Source organism: Helicoverpa armigera, chromosome 3, assembly GCF_030705265.1.
Source record: "Helicoverpa armigera isolate CAAS_96S chromosome 3, ASM3070526v1, whole genome shotgun sequence".
NCBI lineage: Eukaryota > Metazoa > Arthropoda > Insecta > Lepidoptera > Noctuidae > Helicoverpa > Helicoverpa armigera.
In genome coordinates this window covers 12271535-12292889 of record NC_087122.1, presented here as the reverse complement: position 1 = coordinate 12292889, position 21355 = coordinate 12271535, and the positions used below count along the sequence as shown (strand labels likewise).

General features: G+C 37.6%; 4 protein-coding genes and 2 non-coding genes across 6 annotated transcripts in view; 3 read left to right on the top strand and 3 right to left on the bottom strand.

The window, feature by feature from the left end:
• Positions 1 to 225: 225 nt before the first annotated feature.
• LOC110372905 (armadillo repeat-containing protein 3) lies at positions 226 to 12288 on the bottom strand. Its single transcript, XM_064043694.1, has 17 exons — positions 11955 to 12288; positions 11391 to 11618; positions 10891 to 11052; positions 10395 to 10619; positions 9783 to 9983; positions 9236 to 9395; positions 8338 to 8487; positions 6465 to 6592; positions 5991 to 6092; positions 4950 to 5071; positions 4313 to 4442; positions 3722 to 3875; positions 3250 to 3370; positions 3118 to 3168; positions 2705 to 2852; positions 897 to 1067; positions 226 to 474 (listed from the first exon to the last, which is right to left on the bottom strand). Exons 1-17 carry the CDS (start codon positions 12096 to 12098, stop codon positions 262 to 264), a joined length of 2610 nt encoding a protein of 869 aa, XP_063899764.1. The 5' UTR covers positions 12099 to 12288; the 3' UTR covers positions 226 to 261.
• Positions 5402 to 5520, bottom strand: LOC126053793 (U5 spliceosomal RNA). Its single transcript, XR_007510475.1, has one exon. It is a non-coding gene; the product is annotated as a U5 spliceosomal RNA (small nuclear RNA).
• LOC126053794 (U5 spliceosomal RNA) lies at positions 8869 to 8987 on the top strand. Its single transcript, XR_007510476.2, has one exon. It is a non-coding gene; the product is annotated as a U5 spliceosomal RNA (small nuclear RNA).
• A 114-nt stretch (positions 12289 to 12402) lies between the features above and the next one.
• LOC110372919 (17-beta-hydroxysteroid dehydrogenase 13) lies at positions 12403 to 15454 on the top strand. The gene is made up of 6 exons (XM_021329942.3): positions 12403 to 12736; positions 13103 to 13240; positions 13558 to 13749; positions 13992 to 14121; positions 14522 to 14698; positions 14788 to 15454. Exons 1-6 carry the CDS (start codon positions 12503 to 12505, stop codon positions 14931 to 14933), a joined length of 1017 nt encoding a protein of 338 aa, XP_021185617.3. The 5' UTR covers positions 12403 to 12502; the 3' UTR covers positions 14934 to 15454.
• Positions 15455 to 15537: 83 nt separating this feature from the next.
• On the bottom strand, positions 15538 to 17891 carry LOC126053608 (zinc finger protein 585A-like). The gene is made up of 2 exons (XM_049836156.2): positions 16768 to 17891; positions 15538 to 16415 (listed from the first exon to the last, which is right to left on the bottom strand). Exons 1-2 carry the CDS (start codon positions 17823 to 17825, stop codon positions 16103 to 16105), a joined length of 1371 nt encoding a protein of 456 aa, XP_049692113.2. The 5' UTR covers positions 17826 to 17891; the 3' UTR covers positions 15538 to 16102.
• Positions 17892 to 19191: 1300 nt separating this feature from the next.
• The window catches only part of LOC110372916 (oxysterol-binding protein-related protein 1), an 81260-nt gene continuing 79096 nt past the window's right edge, over positions 19192 to 21355 (top strand). Inside the window, exon 1 of the mRNA XM_064043693.1 lies at positions 19192 to 19650. Coding sequence (XP_063899763.1) covers positions 19512 to 19650 — 139 coding nt within the window. The 5' untranslated portion in view covers positions 19192 to 19511. The remainder of the gene's footprint in view (positions 19651 to 21355) is intronic.

Below are 21355 nucleotides of genomic sequence, written 5' to 3'. Positions count from 1 at the left end.
GATCCGAAACGTCGGTATTAAATAATATATTAGTATAACCGCGATAAAATCCGTTAAAGTAGTTTTATTTAAATACCTTATAGTCGTCAATATGGTTAACATGATTTTACAATACGCATCAAACAGTCTCAGTTGACATACTCCTATTTCTACCATTCAAATAGAAGTAGTCTAGTATAATATGACAAAGTTGTTAAAAAAATCTCATCAAAACAACCATATTCCTACAATCTTGATATCCCATCACAACTTCATCACCATCTACCCATGATGATGATGATGATGATAATCACACGTACACACTTCAGGTAGCTCCTTAGCCGTATAAGGCGCGAAGCAAACTGGGCCGCAGACCAGCTTGGCCTCTCTACTGCCGTGAGGTATCAGCCGACCCGGCCGTTGCGTCAAGTCTACTATGTAGTTCGTTCGGAGTAGACCAGCTGGGTATTTCTGTTCTATGGCTGGGTCGTCTTCCTGGATACAAAATTGTAAAAATAGGTAACTTTTTGTTAGACAGAATGGTCTGGTATTTAAAAGGGAAGATATTTTTGAGTTTTACTAAAGAAATTATAGTTTAGCTGGCAAGCAATGTTCAAGATACGTCATATAATAAGCTCAGATTCAGCTACAAATAGCCAACTGTGATATTAAGGAGCGATATTCACCTTGCCTCGTAAAAAATCTGTTTCATAATTATCTTCATGAAGCTACCAAATATAAACTTAATATAAAAACTTCTAAGCAAGTTTATCTCCCCTGATTAAATAAATAAAAATTGCTAACCATTTGCTAACGAAATAGAAGCTAACCTTTGTACTATTTTTCTTCGTGTCCTGTGTTCTCTGTTTTGCGGGACAATTTTTATGTACATAAACTACTAAATAAACAACTCTAACCGGGTCCAGCTCAGGTACAGCGATTTCGCACCAGACATATGCGCTGGAACATCTGTACAGAGCACAGGGCAGGCCCACGCGGTCGGCCAACACCTTGAAGAGAAGGGCCCGTTCTAGTGCTCCGCCACACTTCACGAAGCCAAGCCCTATGACGGGGGATGATAGGTCGGCCTGGAAAAGAAATGTAATGGTGTTAGAGGGATTGAAATTTAAACATCATTAAAGTTGAGAAAAGGCTCGGAACATGATGACAGAGATGGAAGAATATGTGATTTTTGTTGTAGGTATATCCTACATGATAAGGTCTCAATTGCCAGGTAAGGTAAGGTTGCCGTTTTTACCTGCTTTGGCAAAGTGTGGTCCAGTTGTTCTTAACTTAGCTTAGTTAACAGTCGCATGTTTTACCCGAAGGATTACATAGACTTGAATCTGCTAATCAATGTATTTCGCCAAGTTGGCCCATCTGATATTGGCACGGTACTAAAATTAAGAGACAAACGTCGAAACCAATGGTCCATAGACGCTTGACGTAATGTAATACTTATTTTCACTCAATGCACAAAAGGCCTAAGTCTACCTTTAGGGTTTCCAATAATTTCCTATGTCTTACTCAGCCCCGGATCTAGGGGGGGGCAAGCCGGGGCCCATGCCCCGGGCGGCAAATTCAGGGGGCGGCAAAATCAGGCGTCTGCCTGATTTTAAATCCTACATCACACATCACAGTATACCATAATAGTTACCTACAGGGCCAAACCCGGACAAACATTAAAAAAATCCGGACATTTGGCGTAAATCGCATTTTTTCTCCGAACGAGTACGATTTTTTTAAAACAAAATAATACCTAATTTGTAATCCATTTACTATTAACATATACTTAAATTCTATGAGGTGCTTCCTTACATGAAAAGTGTCCGGGTTTTCCCCGGACACTTCTTGAAACCCCGCCCGGACGGCCCCCGGACGGCCTCCAAACGAGGACAAATCCGGGGAAACCCGGACGGATGGCAGCCCTAGTCTTAACCTATGGTGCAGGGTGTGCGAATAACCTGGCCGCCTCGGTCTCAGGGGCGCCGCGGGACGCCCAACCACCAAAATATTTCGATGAAAGTACACCCGTTTGATAAGGAAGTTTCATTGTATCATGATACTGACAAGCAAAGTTTCTAAAAAAGTCGCCTTCGCTTTGTTTAATTGATCATTTTGATTATTTTTCACTTTTAACATCCTCAAACTAAGTGAAAAAATTCTCGCTCGCTACGCTCGCGGCTAAATGACAATTTGTGTACTGTTTTTCTGATGGTTTATGATTTTTATTGACGCACCGAATCAACGTACACAAATGGCACTCGCTCTAATCACGGTTTCTTTTTATTTGTACATAATTCCCTGTTTAATTTGTGAGTCTTCAAACAAATAACTTAAAAAAGTTCGCGCTCGCTGCGCTCGCGGCTACTTGTTGCTTGACTATGTTCTTGCTTAATCAGGTACTTTTGTGTCGTAGACTCAAAAATTTTCGCGCTCGCTTCGCTCGCGGCTACTTGTTGCTTGACTATGTACTTGCTTAATCAGGTACTTTTGTGTCTCGACTTTCATACTTAAACCTGGCCAACTGCAACAGCCTACAATGATTTGGACACATTTTTTTAAGTCCTTTAGCTACCAAAAAAGTGACTTTCGTTGGTGAAAATAAACATAAGTAGGTAGGCAGGCGGGGCGGCATTTTTCAGTTTTTGCCCCGCCTAAAAAAAATTGAAGATCCGGGGCTGGTCTTACTTATCCAAAGGGTTCCTCTAGCAGGTGAACTTACCATCAAGTCAGCCAAATGCAAGTCAACGCTAGGCATGGAGCAGTCCCGCTCCTGCGTGAGGCCGCTCATCTGCTCGGCGACGTACTCCGCCAACAGCTGCGCCTTGTTCTTCAGCGATGATGATACTTCTTCACATTTCTCGCGGTATCTGAATTTTGGATAGAAATAATGAGGTCTGTTTATTCCATGTAAAGTTCAAAACGTCTGTTCTGATCTTTCAAGTGATTCTTTCTAAAAAGACTGATAGTGATTCATGAGGAATGTTAAGATGGGGTATTTAATTTGTAACCGGGCTAAGCCAACCACACAAGCATGACCGTAGGTAATTGGAGCAGGTATGGAGCCCAGAATTTATTCATGTTCAAAACAAGCGTATTGGCTAATATCTGAATACTAAAATTAAATAATCTCACCTCACTTCATAATGTGCGTCTTCTATTTCATAGTAATGCAAAGACTTGGCTCTGAAACAAACACAGCACATAACTTTCTCACCACAAAGCACACTACTAATTTTGATTAAACCAATAACTATAACAGCTTACGGGTCTCCCAGCCACAGCCTCAGCTTCAAGAGATACTCCCTCAAGTTGTGATCATCCGGTACTGCTGGGAACCGCATCTTACTAGATGTCGTCACCGCTAGCGTGGACTGCGACGGTTGGTCTGAAGCAGAAAGTGCGTAAATAATAAAGTAAGTATGCGATAATTCTTCTTAAGTAAGTACTTATATTGTACATGTGAAAGTATTTTAACTCTGTTTATATCTGTTTTATATGTAAATGAGGAGGATGAAGTTTTATTTGAGACAGCTTGAACCATGGAGAGGAACAAGAGAAAGGTAATAAATATGTAAATTACCGTTAAGTAGACTCTCCTAGAATGCTGAGTCTTAATAAATCCCCTAGAAAAGCATTGTTTTCTTCAACCTATTTTTGTGTTTTTAACTTTTTGTTGTTATCTTTTAAAAGTATCATCACGACAGTTTTCATCGAAAGCGTTATTTCGTGTACTCACGAGGACTCCTAATATCCAGCCCAGACCCAGCGTCATGGGGTGGTTGCTGGAACATGCACAGGAACACCGGGTTCCGTGGCTTCTTGGACTGAGTCATCACTGTCTGGAGGCTCGGGAACCGCTCGCCCATTCGCTTCATGCAGTAGAAACCCTCCTGCGTGACGGGAAATAAATAAGGTTTTAATTGGGACTTATTTCTTAAAGGTGACAATGTGTAAAATCCTGACAGATATGCAGGATTAAGTATAATAATTTGTCAGAGTTTTCGATGGATTGCAATGTAAAGGAAAGAAGCGTCCAACTTTCAACTTTGTTAAAGTTTCTTGAACCCACAAAGTGATTTCGCCTCGGCCCAGGAATCGAACCCGTGACGGAGCCCAGTGTTTAGCAGTCGCGATTGCAACCCATGCATCCAACTGAGCAGAAGATTAAAAAATAAAGATAAAGTTACTTCAGTCAAAATTATAAAGTTCTTAAGTCGACCGCCAGAGGGCGCTTTTGCTCCAACTGTTAGTAAATATTTAACCAACTTCAAAAAAGGATGTTCTCTGTATGCAGAGATACATATAACGATACATATATCGTTTTTACCTGAGTAAAGTCATTGATGTCCAGTCTGCCGGTGTAGGCCAGCTTAGCGGAGGGGTGGTGACGGAAGATAGCCTCGAGTGCCGCCTCCCACGCGCTTACCACGTAGCGCGCTTGCTTGTTCTCCACCATGCTGTGGAACAATTAAAAACATGTAACATTAGCACCTAGAACGCAATTTATAGTTGAGAATTTGAGATGTATAGATTCTCTGTAGATTTCTCTCTAGATTGAGTAAAACATCTAGCCCACCTTTCCGTGGCAGAAAGCCGATTTACGGAGGTATGTTATAGACGCAACATGTTTCTCACGCACGGTGCCTACTCTGGATAAACTACTTTCGGAAAGTTAAATGACAATTATCTATCTTCCTTCAGTAAAATATTATGTACATAGGTACTAACAATAGGTTCTAGCTTTCATTTTGACCTAAAAATAATAATTAAAAGTTTAAAAACTAAAAAACACACTTGTCATGTATTGTCATTAGAACTCGGAACGTTTGCAAAATTTCATCCTAATGGAAGGGACCGGTAAGTGGGTCAAATTAAGATTTTCTTACATACATAGTACAAGTGAAGCTAAATGAACCTGTTAATTAAAAAAGTTAACGGTTGTAATAGGTACATCCATAACTTACTAATGTATTGTTCCAAGATCGAGATAAACATCAGCACCCTCATCGGTGACGCTAGCTGCGATCACCGTGCACAACGCCGTGCGCAGACCAATGTGCTGGATATATAAGTTCTTTGATACCACCTGGAAAGTTAACTGTGTTGAAGAATTTGGCGTGGAGGACCTTCAGGTAATTATAAACGTTCAGCCTATAAATAAAAAGACGTTGTACCTACTGTACAAAGTTATACAAATGTAATGATAATGTGAATCTTAAATCTTTTGAATATTAAAGTAACACCTAAAATGAGTGTCACCGAAATTATATGTATTTAGTTTGTTCTGTCAGTCACTGTAATAAGGTGGCAGGTGCGCAGAAAAGTAAAATTAATAAGTATAACGCTGTATGTAAGTACTATGATATACAAATAAGTGTCCTGTTACATTTGTAAAAGCTTGATTTTCGGAATTCTAAGCCCTGTATAAATACAGGGCATTCAAAAAATATTATAGACTCATTTGAGTGTTCCCCTCCACGGAAATCTTTAGTAAAAGGCGAAAGATTTATGCGTTTTGAAGGGAAACCAGAGTTAACGCAAGTGAAGTGAAGGCACCCCGAGCTTATACGTGTCGCGCGGTAACGAAACCATAGCGCGATCTAACTCGACGCCAACGCCATCTAGAGAGCACGAGGTAAAACTTTGAACAAATCCTACAGAAACTATAAAAACTGAATAAAAGATTACTTTACACATTCTTGCTATGTAAAATTATAAATATTGTCAAAGTATGTTGGAAACAATTAATAGGGTTGTTTATTGGGAATTGGGATGCTGCAAGGGATGATGATGCGAAAAACTAAGAATTTCATATAATTTAATAGAAATTCCCGCGCCGCGGCTCTAAAATATAGCCATTTTTTTTGGTATTGGAACACCGTTTTCAATCTTTACGGATTTCTTTGATAATTTAAGTTAGCAGAATGTACCTACGTCTAATGTCTAATATATCCTGCTCTAAATACATGCTACATATACATATTTATGGCTTCGCTAATACTAACTTCTTCGCCTTTCTTGGCTGTGAACAAGTCTCTGGCTGCCTCCTCCGACATCAAACCAGTGAGCACGGTACACGTCATTATCTTCAGGTTAGTATCTGTACGCTGAAATTATAATGGTTACTATAGGAATTACATCATAGGAGGGTATTATAGGAAACGTAGAAAAAATATTAAAATTGAAGAATATGGTGCTCACATCATATTTTTCGCTTAAAAAATTGACATGCTGCCTATGATAGTTTCTCAGGTTACTATGTGAATATAAATAATGCATAAGCCTTACGTGGGGTTTAGAAAGGGTTTTCTAATAGGTAGGTACCTACTTACTGGAAGAATTTCTCAAATCGGTCCAGTAGTTTCTGAGACTAGGGAGTTCAAATAAAAAATCAAAAAACTCTTCAGATTTATTATTATATAGATATTACATAGTTTATTTATTTAAAGTTATTTTAGTAAATAAGTGAATGTTGTCACCTGCATTATGCCCATTAGCTCAGACATAAAGTCTCCGTTGAGCATGGCCTTCGTGCTCACGTGGTAATTCTGTAAGTTTATGTAACACTGCACTGCTAAACGTTGAGCTTCGATCGGGGTCTCCTTGTCTGAAAATAAGAGATATTCTTAAGAGCGCTATTACAAAATCGAATTGCTCAGTTGTAGGTAAATTAGACGATAGCCGGCAGCACTTGCGCATGTGTGCGTCTAGTGAAATACGCAACGCACACCTGCGGACCGCCACGCGGCACAAACAAACTTGAGACTTTGCCACTTTCTTCCGAAATAATTTATTGTTTTTATAGTTTATGAAATATTATTTGTACCGATGAATTTTATAGCCTAGAATAGCTCGATTGAGTTACAATAAACAAGTAATCGTTTACAATTTTTAAATTATTTAATCGACAACCAAACTTTTCACCATGTTTATCAATTATAAGTAATTGATTTATTAAAAAAACTAAAATCTATAATTCGTCTTCCGTTCCATGTATTATATCTTCATTTTCCTGCAACAATGAAAACTAGGAATGTAGATAGTTTATTAAAACAAATATGTCCCGTATACCTTTTGCGGGTGACAAAAAATACTTACCATATTATTTGTACTGGTATTCAATTGAGTCTGATAGTCTGAATTAAATATGCTGTCATTATCCTGCAAGAATCAAAGAAGTCCAATTACATTATTATGCAACAGCGAAACTAACGACGATGACATTTACGTACATATTCCTTTATAACCAACATCAAAAAAAGAGAAGCCTATCTATAACATTTTCGCATTAGAATATCATGGGCTAATACTTATGTATATTACATTTCAATCAGATCATTATAACTAATAAATAAAATAAAAACTCACTAGTATCAAAACGTGTTAGTTGCGCAGATTGCGCTATATTTTTCGACCTCCGGCGAGTTTACGCGGCGCAACAGCGAGCGATACGTCCTTCCTCGGTAAGCGCTTGGCGCTGACTAAAGTTGAACACCGCGCGTCACAAGATTTATATTGATTTTTGCATTGCAAACAAAAATTATTTTAAAATATTGTTTTACTTTTAAATAGACCAATTTTTTTTTTAAAGCTTTATAACAATACCACCTTAATTATTAAATGTTTTTTATTTGAATTTGGATTATACTTTCATAGATAAAAAATATAGTTTCGTACGGAAAATTGTCAGTAACTCTCAGTTTTATAGAATTATTTTTGGTGTAATACTGTATGAATTGTAATAAATTGATTTAAGCACTTTAAAGTACAAGATATAGTTGTATCTTGAACATTTTTATAAATGGTTAAATTGCTATATCCTCGGAGTACCAAAGCATCAAAAGATACCCAAAAGCAACATTTTATGAAACATCCTTTGCAGAGACAAAGATTTTACTGATGTACGTAGACAAATTAAAATATTTATTTAATCAAGATAAATGATCAAACTTTCTTAATCTTATTTTTGTTTTTTTATTGTGACTTTATCCAAAGCATCAAAACTCGTATAAAACGTTTAAATTCGCGAAAATTTGTGATAGCCCTCTTAACTCGGTCCTTAAGTCGTAACTTCAAACTACAACTTTTATTTAAGTTCCCTATTAATATCATAAATGCGAAAGGTTGTAAAGATGTATGTATGAGGGTATGCATGTTACTCTTGTACGCAGAAACTGGTGAATGGATTTGGATGAAAGTTACTGCTTTAGCATTGACTCAGCTTATAATGTATAAGAGAATAGAATAATAGGCTATGCTACCCATGTGTAAGAATTATTTAAAAAATATACATGGGTGAAACCATGAGAAACAATTGGTACCTATTTAGTAAATAGATACAGCTTTACTAACATTTTTTATTAATATTCCGTAATGCAGAAAAGGTCTTCGGTTCGATGACTGTGAACGCAGCCTTTGGAATGATGCGGCAGAGTTCAAGTAGCGCACGCAACGCGTTTATCCTCACGTAGAACCATACTGCTGCGTCGTCGCCCAGGATAGCTGGAGAAACAATAGTTAAAGCAATAAGCTCTGAATGTCTACATATACTTTATTTAATCGTGTATTCATTAGCAGTACCAACATATTGAAAACGGCAAATGTATAAAGTGAAATCATGTTTCTTTGCGGCGACGACGTGTTGTGATTGCATTTATTTATCAACAGTTCTTATTTTCTTAGTTCTTATTTCGATGCACATTCATTCTTAATAACCACATGCGCTTGATTATTCTTTTGATATTAATTACTTTCAATCGGTCGACGAAGCGTTTGAGTAAAGTTTTACCTCGTGCTCTCTAGATGGCGTTGGCGTCGAGTTAGATCGCGCTATGGTTTCGTTACCGCGCGACACGTATAAGGGCCGGGCGACCATGTTTGCGTTAACTCTGGTTTCCCTTCAAAACGCATAAATCTTTCGCCTTTTACTAAAGATTTCCGTGGAGGGGAACACTCAAATGAGTCTATAATATTTTTTGAATGCCCTGTATTAATACAGGGCTTAGAAATCTTGAAAATTAATGTCTCTTGCCACTATGTGCATGTAGTTGCTTTGAAATTAAGCGCGTAAGCTTTAAATTACGCATGGTGTGCGAATGAAAAAAAGAGTTTAGAACACAATCTATACCTAATTGGGTGATAAGAAATTTCGTAATTAGCCAAATATGGGCACACGAACTTACCAAGGACACAATTCTTTGTAGGTTTGATATAGGTACTAAAAATTAATGCTTGTTACAAAATATCGTACCGCACAACGCTTCTATAATGTTGGTATCAGACATGCGCACAGCAGAAGGCAATAGCTTCGTCATGTTGGCGACACCCATGGCTGCATCAGCTAGCAGTTCCACGTTAGAACTCAGGAGTTGATGGCAGAAGATCAGGTCCGTATCCGTGTCGAATAACGCCTGGAAATTTAATTATGTAAGTATTTGTAGTAAGTAGATAACTATTTGAGATAACTACTGAGTGAAATGTTCTAGAACTAGATTGTGTTATGTGTCATTGCGTTTTACTCTTGTGGTTTTTAATGCTCCGATGTTTACATTAGGTATCCTTGCCAAAACTTGTAGGGTAGGGCGTCATTCTATCCCTACTTATAATAAACTCCCTACTTATTATATTTTTTTTTTTATATAGTTCATTTGGCCAAAATTTCGTCGATTAACAAGATTACTTATAAACTTTTCCGTCGGTGTTGTAATTAATTTAGTGCAATATCTTCATGTTATAGTCATCGTATTTTACTTTTACATTTTGCACTTATTATCATAAAACTTAAAATGCCTACTCACATCTCTGCCATTAGAAGTGAAAGACATTTTAGTCAGCACCGCCAGGCAGTGAGGCTTCATAGCCGGCAGTGCCATCTCGAGGTAAGCCAGGAGTCGCAGTATACACCCCGACTGGTACAGATGTGACGCATTCTCTTCCGTCTCCACGTAGTTGCGGAGCACGCCGAGGACTAGCGTGTGGACATCACGGAATTCGTAGGACTGGGGAGATTGTAGATGGTAGAAAATAATTGCGTGGAATGTGTTGGTTAGATATTTTTCTATGGGTTCTACAGTTATTGGTAAGCAAATAAAGTGGCGTATGGATGTTTTGGAGAGGTTTTTCTCGTAAGTATTAGGTTTATAAAGTTAATTAGTGTTCAGAAATAATTTGTTTTATCAAAACGTAGCATAGCCAAACAGTGCGGCTTTTTAGCCAATATAACAAACGGTATCAAAATTATTCGAGACTCAAAAACATAATTGAAAACATTGAAAAAATAAGCTACGAGTTCAAACGTTATGTTCGTGACTTTATCAATAAAAGTCAAATTAAGTCGGTAGGCGATATTTCGATAACCAGTGTATTGTCTGATCTAGCTACAATTTCAAAAAGATTCTGTACCTACTCACCTCAAGTATATCACAAAGATCCAAAACCCCCGTGGAAGCTCTAAAAGTCTTCTGCACGACCTGGTCCTTATACCTGCAGATCAGCTGGTCAACAGTCCTCAGAGCCGCGTGTTGTATGGCAAGGAATTTGCTCTGCATCAGCGCCAGGAGTGACGGCCAGCTGAACTGGGCGTTCTTTGTTACTTCTGCGGCGCAGACCGGGTCTGCTAGAAGGTTGCTTAGAGTCTTGCAGGGTGATAAGAATTATGTTTATTAGTAAGAATAAGAATAATTTATTGTTTTGAAATTACAAAGTAATGGGATGATATTGAAAATAGTTCTTTTCAAATAGAACTGTAGGTATTTTACTATGAAATTATGTTTATTCTACCTTAACATCTACTGTTTGTTTCAGATATGATGACGAGAAAGTCTCTCGAGTAAGGTCTATGGAAATCGTATTTTTAACAGAAATGACGACTAAACAGGATATTTGTGTTATACAGTCAAGGTTTACCTGTAGACAGTTCTTCTGGACATCAGGGTCTAAACTGTTCTTCATTCTGGCAAACAGACTGCTTAATATATTAGCTGATACTAGTTGTTCACACCCCAATGGTTCTCTTGTTAGCTCCGATAGAACTAAAGACGCGAATTCTAGAACGAAAACGTCTTCCATCTGTAGGACGAAAAGTTTGTTGAAAGTATATAAGGTTCATTCATTATCTGCCTATTTTATTCTGATTATGGAGGGTAGTAGGTACCTATGTCAAGTAAACCATGTCTTGATATGGTCATCGAAGCTATACCGCTTTCTTTTATCTTCACCACAACTTTCTAATTTAGCGATATCCCAAGTACCAACAGCTTAACGTATTTTCTTACGTAATGCTCTTGCTTTGACTTGCCGACCGCTTAAATTACGCTAACTTTAATCGATTGATCCCGTTGTAGCTAATGAACCTATATATGTATATAAGGGTAGCATGCTTTATACATTTCTGTATACTTCTTTACCTTAACAAGCATATTGGCAATCTTTCTCAGATTCTGAGAGTTTGCCAACACCTGCTCCGGACCTCGCGGCAGCTGGCAGAGTTGTGCCAGTGCCTTCAGCGCGAACCTTCGGATGTTCAGCTCTGGGTGTTCTACATGGAGTAGGATGTACTTGATGGCATCGAGGTTGAAGAGGATGATACGGTTCTGTATATCTTGGGCTGCGAACTTTGTTATTGCTCTGAGGGTCTGGGAAATTAATAAGAGTTTTAGTTGGCAGCTATAGGTATATGTCCATCTTTCAATACCATTCTAAAAGTATTATTCTTTCTTGTAAAAATGCTATCTTTTCCTGTTGCGATCTTATGTTACTTAAGTACTTTCATTAATAACTATTTAGATGAAACCTGGAGAGATACTTAGTAGTCTTTTATGAAAAAATAATCAAACTACTTATGAGCAGAGTGAGACTAATAGGTATCTACGTAATCTTTCCGGCTTAGGAACCTACGCAGGCAACCTCTTGTCGACTAGGGTGAGAGACAACTCCACTGGATCACCAAGAAATCCTAAGTAGGTATCTACCTGGCAAAGTATCTCAGGTTCCTCCGACTCAAGCAACAAGATCGAAGTGTGTGCACTTTCCGGAGATATGGTATACGGATGGAAAGTATTGTCTTTCTTCTCAGCAGAGCGGTTCTCTCTCTCCTTTTGCAAAGGTTTCGCCATTGTTATAAAATAAATCTACTGAATCAAAACAATTCTAAAGTGTTTCCAAACACGTCAGGGCTTTGACTATCGCTTGTCAGAATGACGGATTCTATGTTGTATCAAGTAGGTTTTATAAATGAGGATATTCATTGGAAGCTGCATCGTACTGCGAAGGTATAAATTAGATGTCCAATAGGTGATCCGATATCTTCTTAGCACGCAGCAGTTATGACTTCTAATAACATAATATTTCAGAGGTCAGAAATATCATTTTTTTTTTACAAATAACGTATTTTCTCTAGCCTCCTTTCTGAACAAAGAAGGACTGGCGACTACAAATTTCGAAAAAAGTTACAACTTCCCGTCAAAGTCTGTCAATTCAATCTTAACTGTCATTATATTTTTAGGTTTATTTTACCTTTATGCATAGGAAAAATATATTCGTGCGTATCGTAGGAAGCTTGGCTAGGAAGTTTAGGGTTTTGCAAGAAGTATGGATACTGCCGTGGTGGGGAAGTGGGGGTCTGGCGGCTGTGCCACTGTGGACTATAGATACGTTGGTGCTGCTCCTCAAACTGTGCTCCACTGTTACCGTGGCAGCTGCAAAAGTGTTGATCCCTCCGGCCATGAAGAGTTTGCATGGAGAAACTGTTTTGGTAAGAGCTTGCTTTGTTGGTATTAAATGTAAGAGTGAGATCACGTAACCCCATTTCCTAAACTTCATGCATTGTTATATAAGTCTAATGTACAAACTGTTGACTTAAGCGTAGCTATATTGGGTCAAGATTTCAGTATTCACGTTGGGCAGTAGGTATCTTCAATTTATTTAAGTACCTACAAAATATCATGAGGCTGATCGTCAATGTCGATTAACTAACGAAAGTCGAGGATATGTGACAAAGTGACTAAAGTTGTGCCTACGCTTTTGAAGCATGTGGTAATGAAACACGAGGCGCAAACGGTTTTTGAACTAGCAAGTGATAAGATTTCTCAGCTCTTCAAACCTTTCTGATTTGGTACAGATAACAGGCGCAGGACACGGAGTAGGCCGCGAACTGGCTATTCAGTTTGCGGAGCTGGGTGCTACCGTCATATGCTGGGACAACGACACGCGGCGGAACAATGCTGTCGTCGATGAGATACGGCTTAAAGATGGAGAGGTAGACCAATGCTTGAATAAAATGTTCTCTAGCTTCCGAAGTAACCTTTGCTAAAAAAGCCTCTGCTTGGCCATTGTATGATCTTCTTCGTGAGGAGTCGATGGCTATTAAGTTTAAATAGAGACCCAGTTTTTGGCCACACACGTGGTATCATCAGTGGACGTAAATATGGTGAGCAGATGAGACCACCACTTGATCACTTTCAAAGCAATAGTTTTTTTTTTACCGTCATCCTTGAATAGCTGAGACATTTTGGACCAAATGGGTTTTCTTCATAATACTACTTATGTACCTACCTTTAACTGTCTATTTTCCAGTGTTACGGCTACACGATAGACGTGACAGCCCGCGAGCAGGTGACGGCCCTAGCGCTGCGTATGCGCCGGCAACTGACCGACGTGTCCATGGTCGTGAGCAACGCGGGCGTGCTGTCCTGTGCACCCATCAGCCATGTTCGCCACGATGCTATTGTGAAGCTTATTGAGACCAACTTGCTTGCACACTTCTGGGTGAGTTATTGATTACCTATTCAATGATTTAAATATGATCGTATCCCTAAGTGTCGATTTGTTTGAGTAGCCAGATAATTTGTCTGTTTTTGCCCAAATTTGAGATTTGAAGGACCAGATATTCTCAATTTCACACACCTGAACCACACCACCTTATTTACGACGGCTTTCGACGATGCATCAAAATGCTGTCACTGCAGAATTTTCATTCCATATTCAGTTAAGTACATCATTTGTTGCAGGTCATCCAAGCTTTCCTACCAAGTATGATTGAGAGGAGACACGGGCATATCGTTGCAATTAACTCCAGTGCTGGTCTGATGCCATGTGCTGATATGATTCCTTACTGTGCTGCCAAATTTGGACTGAGAGGTAAGTCGGTACCTAATTCTGCCACCACAACCAACAGTGAAAGTTTGGTTTCAATGGAAAAGAATAAAATGTAAATAATGTATGATACGTGACTGGCCAACCAAACAACTGATTTACCAAGGGATATTGGGTCGGGTTGCCCGGATAACTGGGTTGAGTAGGTCAGATAGGCAGGCGCTACTTGTAATTGTTAAATATCCGGTTAGACTGGAAGCCATTCCCAACATAGTTGGAAAAGGCAAGGAATGTATAACTATTACATGATTGGGGATAACCCATTTGAGGAGACTGATCGATTTAGGTAGGTAATAGGTTTAATAGTATCTAAGGACTCAAAAAGGAAGAGGCAAACTTGATTACAAAGATCAATGAAGATTACTCAGCTGATTTCCTTTTCCAGGTCTAATGGACTCGATAACCGAGGAGCTTCGACTGGACACGTGGACGAAGAACATCAACACTACATCGGTGTACTTAGCGACCGTTGCCACCGGCATGTACCCGCCGCCGTCTCATCGGTTCACCTCGTGGTACTCCGAGATCACGGCTAAGCAGGCCGCTAAAACTATTATAGAAGGTATATGAAACAACTATTTAACGAGTATCCTCTAATTTGAAAGTGCTCTTAATTTATTTAAATTCTAACTCCTCTGTGCTATTTTCCAGGAGTTCGCAAAAACCATCGGAATGTCAGCATACCGTCATTCATGAAGTTCCTCATCGACCTCAACAACCTTATGCCGTACAGAATAAGGGTTATTTTCACAGATTTTTTCAATATTCGCCATAGAGGATGGTTTTGTTTTTGCTAAGAGAATCTTTAGTGGTTCTCGGCTAACTTTTAAGCCTAAATATCCTATACGGATAATGTTAAGGGAGCTTGTATGCTCTAAAACTTTTTGGTTGTGATGATTGGAAATGTGGAATATTAAGCATTTTACATGAAGATTGGTAAAGAGAGTGAGGATATGTGCGGAGAATCACTTGACATCAGCATTGTTGCACCAAGGGCAAATTAAAGAAATTCTAGATACTGTGATTTGCAACAAATTTTGTCGAATAATCAATACAAAATTTGTTACCAACATGGTATATTTTTATGGGAGGGAGTGTGAGTGATGCTGATAAAATATTTCGAGTGATGCACAAATTCTTACCTACTTATACATAAGTTAGGTAGCTTTATTTAAATGCCAATCTTCTCCACGTTTGCAATACAAAATTCCCGTATAGTATTTGTTTTGATAAATGTGTTTTTTTAGCTGTAATGTTATAGATGGTATCATATAAAGACAGTTTTTATTGTACGGGATTTAGGTATTCTTCGAATAAATCATGAACTTTTGTAAAATTACTTTTATTTCTCACACACCATAATTGGATTGGGAAATATGATTTCTTATTTTGGTATTTACTTATTCTAAGTTTAGGTATACTGTTTTACGTATTTTCGGTGGTCTTACGATTAGATGCAAGACGGATTAACAAGTAAGTTTTGATTGGAACTGAGTTTTTATACTGTCGCACTAAATATTCTTTCTCGAAAACATTAAATAATTAATAATAAAATTAATGTAGTAATATGTTTGAAAATAAATAAATGTAGTAACATAAAATCTCAAGTGGTAAAGTTTTGCTTAGGTATATTAAAATCATCATTTGGACAGTCCACGAATATAATAAAATTCCGCAATTGACATGATTACATAATTGTTTGTCTCTAGCTGTAAAAATAACACAGTTGAACCTAACACAGGCATATTAATTGTTTTTCAATCTTTGGTATTTTAATTTGCAAGATTGCAGAAAACATAATTATGGATGAACTCGGCTCAAGGAAAAAAAACATTTGACTTTACAAAATTGTTTTGTTTGTGTTAGGCCACACACTTACCATGAAAGTAAAAAAAGAAGCATTTGACTTTCCAAAACTGATTTGTTTATGTTAGCAGGCCCACTGGACACTTACGATAAAATAAAACTACACACAACCATGTGTAGCCAGCTTAAATCTACTCATACTTTGGCCACATTTCTCACAAATTGCTATTTCAATATGCTCCATTAAATGGTGCTCTAACAACTTAGTATCCATCAGCTGTTTTTGACAAATATGACAAACAGTCTTATCACTACTGTGAAGTAATGAGTGTCGGAGTAAAGAGGTTCTAGTTGTAAAGCTACGACCGCATGATTCACATAAGTGACGAGTTGGTTCCGGTCTTGCGGTATGCTTTTTCACGTGGAGATACATTTCTTTGCGGTCTGTTGATGTTATGTTGCATATTTTACATCTGGAACAATTAAAATATAATGAGAGATTGAAGGTAAATCATGCTGAGGACAAATTAACACATTTCAAAGGTAGGCTTCGAAAGGAAAACACTGAAATATTTTCTGGGAACAGATGTTAAGATATGGCTACTAAATCATTATGTGCAACCAAATATCCCTTGGTAAGACTGGTTGTCAGACTTACTGGCTTCTGATTACCCGTAACAACTGCCAAAGATGTTCGAAGACAAGATATTCTTAGAAAGTACATACAAGACTTACATACATACTTAGAAAAGTTTTATTGAGACTTGCTTAACCTGGAATCAAACCTATGTATATTAAACAATGTTATTTAGCTATAACACTTACTTGTACATGACATTTTCAGGTTTCTCATGTTCCTCTTTTCTATGCTTATTCAATGCATCGCTGCCAGGGAAAGTATGACCACAAATATCACACACCCTCTCTTCAGACTTAATAATGTGTTCTTTAGCATGTTTGTACAGTTGGAACCTTTCTCTAAACGTGTCTCCGCAGCCTTTACATCGGTACACATATCCTACAGTAGCTGCATAGTCCATGTGGCAGGTTTTATGGTGCTGCATTAAACGCTCCTTTGACGGAAACTCCTCACCGCAGTTGCAAGTGAAAGGCTGTGTAGTATTGTGTAATAATGAATGCTGTTGCATCTGCAGCTTTGAATTAAACAGCTGGTTACAATGTATGCAAGTTCGAGAAGCAATGTCGCACACGCTCAGGTGTTGCAACAACTTTTGCACTGTATCGAATTTAATCTTACAACCGAAACATATAAAATCATTCTTTTCTACCTTTACTTGGTTCACCTTGATTTTTACATCAGTCTCTTTGATTGCAAAACCTTTCGCTATTTGGTAATCTGTATCCAGCACTTCTTTTTCTAATTTAAATTTCTTTGTGATGTCTTTCTTTTTAGGGCTAGGTACTTTAGTCACTTTGTTGTTCATCTTACTTATTTCCATAGAATGCTCATTTCTATCCAACATGTTAACAATACAAGGTATGTCTTCCTTACCAAGGTTGTTTAAATATTCTTCGATGTTCGCAGTGTTATTAAGAAACTCTAAGAGCGAGTCTGAATTATATTCCGAGTCGGGCAAAGGTTGTATCACCATTTTGCTTTCAGACGGTTTTTTCAACTTCTCTTGCACTGATGATTCCAGCCAGTCTTGGGAACAGCGAGCATTGAGTTGGAAGTTGTAAAACTGGTTTAATAATGATACACAGGACAAGCAAACTGTTTTAGGAAGGTGATCATTAGCGGATACGGTTACAGACAGACAGGATTTCATGTGTAAACTGATAGTGGGGTCTCCAAGAATGGAGACATGGTCTGACTCCGCGTCCAGACATATGCGGCAACAATTTTGAACATCGTCACACATGTTTCTACGGTTAGTCTATTTATTTTTAAATATTTATTCTCTGTTTACCAGTGGAATCACAGTGGAATCCAAACGAACATTTCTTTGACAGAATCGCGGATGGCGGATGACACTAAGTAATTCGTCTGAAATCGTATCCAAGTTTTAATATTTTTGCTGTGAGATTTGAGATTATCATAGTAAAATGAAATAGTGATATGATAATGAATTTATAATTTAATAACATACCTGGGTAGACAATGTTTTTTTTCAAAAATCTATTGAAGTGGTCATAACACTCATTTAAGAACGAAAATGCAGTTATCAGAGAATAGGGTCAAGGTCGTTGAAATTGGGAATCCGTGTCATCTACAATGGAACGTTTACCAATAATTTAAAAATTCATAAGGTCACAAACTGTAGAATTTAAAGGGAAGGAAAAGAGATAAAGAAGTAGGTAGGTACCTACTTTAAAGAGGAACATAAAGAACTTTTTTTCGTTCGGTCAAGTGAATATTATCAATTAGATGTATTTTATTAATAAACGTCGTTGATTTTTAAAGATATTTGAAGGCAAATCGGCCTTAAGGCAAGACCGCACTTAGCGACACTGCGCGACGCGACACGTAACGACAAAATATTCTTTGTAAGAAATTGTATGAGGTATAACGCACTATGCAGCAGCGGAACTACGCGACGCGACACTCAGCGGCAAAGTTGGGCAACTGACCAAAAGTGTCGCAACCTGTCGCGTCGCGTAGTTCCGCTGCCGTTAAGGCTGATTTACATTGAGTCAGTAACTGACGTCAGTGTAGGCGCCGAAAACTGACGCGTGCTATTTACACGAAGTCAGTGTAGTGTCAGTGTCTCGTCAGTAGTACTGTACTGACTTCAAATCAATTTACACGATGGCAGTGCCGGGTCAGCACTGACTTGTCAGTGGACTGACGTCAGTTACTGACTCAATGTAAATCAGCCATTAAGTGCAATATAGCAAGCGACGTGACACTTCACTTTTTTCAAGTTTTGGTTTAAACGAGAAGTCGTGTTTGAAATGGCTTTCGACGAAGAGAAATTAATTATGTTAGTCAGTCAGTATCCTGAGATATATGATCATCAAAATGAACATTATATGAATTCAAGCGAGTGACAGCCAAGCGAGTGACAGACAAAATTTGCTGCAAACTGTCGCAGCACTGCAGTTCAAGTGCGGTATACCTATAGTGTCGTTACGTGTCGCATCGCTTTACTGCCGCGGAGTGTCGCTTAAGTGCGGTCCTACCTTTAAAACATATTTCGTGGGTAATAGAAATAACTCATGTACGGAACCAAACCTCTAAACTGCTATTCTATTGACCGAGCAACCGACAGACACTGACTGACATTAAATTGACAGTGACAATTTGTCAGAAAACTTGAAAGGTGGGTAGGCCCCCGATTCGAGATTCGCGAAAATAATTAATTCTCTTATCAAGGTACCGATTAAATTAATGTACAACTGTATATCGTCGTGTGCGAGCGAGCGTTAACGCGACCGGATTCAAATATTCAAACCGGACTTAAATTGTGAATAATTAATAATAAAATCACGAGACAATGTGTTTTGACGTAATTAATAGCGATAAATGACGCTGCACAGCGTGTATTGGCTGCTAAAAGCTTTGTTTTATTATTGAATTGTGTCTACTGCGGTCAGAGTGCACCAGAATGTCCAAGGAGAATAGTTTCGGCAATGAGGCACAGGAATCGCTATTGTATTCTGCCAGACATGGAGAACTATCAGTGGTCAAAGCGATGTTGGAAGCTAAAAATGAAGGAAAACTAACATTGGATATCAATTGCAAAGGTATGTTTACATATCGAGTGTCATTTACTTGCTCATATTGCTCATAACACCTTTATTAATTGCCACATTATTTAACTTGTTAAGTATGAAGGGCTGTGCTCACATCTTTTGGAGACCACTCCTTGTTTACATATAAAAATATGTATAGAAAGTATCCAAAAATTGGTAGGTACGTGCAAGGCATGTTTTTAATAATTTATTTTCCTTCAAAAGTTATTTTGCTCTCTGTTTTACTCAAATCTTGAAGAAACTATTTTCTACACCTTTTACATAAAAACTAACAAATTACCAAAATATTACAATTTTCAATAATCTGATAAGCCTTTTTGCAACTATGTTGCAATTATGTTGGGGTTTAAAAGATCATAAAATCACTAAACAACAAAAATCTTTTGTTCAAATTAAAGAAAAAAAAATTTTTAAGTAATTACTGTTAGGAATTTGTAATCATAGGTTTTTAATAGCTTATGCAATTTATGAGTCACAAGCCACAATGTTTTTGAACTATTGTTATTATACAAAATGATTGATAAATGGTTGTAATTAGCGTGAACTGTTAAACTCTGATAACATTTGAAATATTTATAATTGTTACTTTTTATTTTGTTATAAACTATGTTTAATAAATTATAATAAAACTCTTTTGTCGGGAAGGAAGGTAACGCTTGGGGAGATTTTTATCCTGTAACATGTTTCTATAGATTTTCCCATAATGTAGTTATTCCAAATGACACTAAAGAAATGTTTATATTTTCTGTGAAAGAATACTAAACAAAAATACTTAGTATAACCTTTGTATGATTAAATTAAAAAACAGAATTTTGATTTTACCACCTTAATCATTTGCTGTTCCCTGCAGTTCAATCTGTATCCTGAGGAAACTTGATCCCACAACCAGATAATATTAAGCCTTTGCTCTTCCTCAGACTCTAGTCAATCTATGTACCAAATTTCATTTAAACCGGTTCAGTATTTTAGGCATGAAAGCCAGATACACATACATACAGAATTACATAACATTTTAAGTACCTAAGGCAATGCTTATATGATACTAAAACGGACTGTTACTTCATAGTACAACTTGTCCTAAGTAGTTTATTTACATTTTTTCTTAACAAACTACTATTAACTTGTTTTAGAATGTCAAATGTGGACTGGTTACACAACCACGTTACAACATATATCTATATTTCCTGATATATTAGGACATAATTTCTATGCGGGTATTCGGGGCCAATGTGACCTCCAGTCACTACCCACTACTTCATTAAATATTCTTAAAACATCAGAAACATCTATTTCTATGAATTGAGTAACATTTGTGTGTATTGACTCATCTTTATTTACAGCTGGTGTTAATATATTCTTTATTGCTGGATTGCTTTTTATTTTTATTTATTTAAGATTATGAAAATACCTACTTATTATTGCTCAAGATTACACCTGTGAGTCCTACTTATGTTCTTGATGTGTAATAACAAGATGTCATCAATCATAGAATTTAACTAGCTTCTACCTGTTATATCTCTTTCTAAGTTTGTCTATAAGAACTATTCCGCCCAATATAGACTCGTACGACATTCTGAGCTGCCATTAAGTTTGGCATGTACCTACTATACAACACCACCTTGTGGAAGTCAGAAATAATGGATATTCAAAAGTACTGAAGATTGTACACCTACGAATCCCACTCCCATTTCATTCT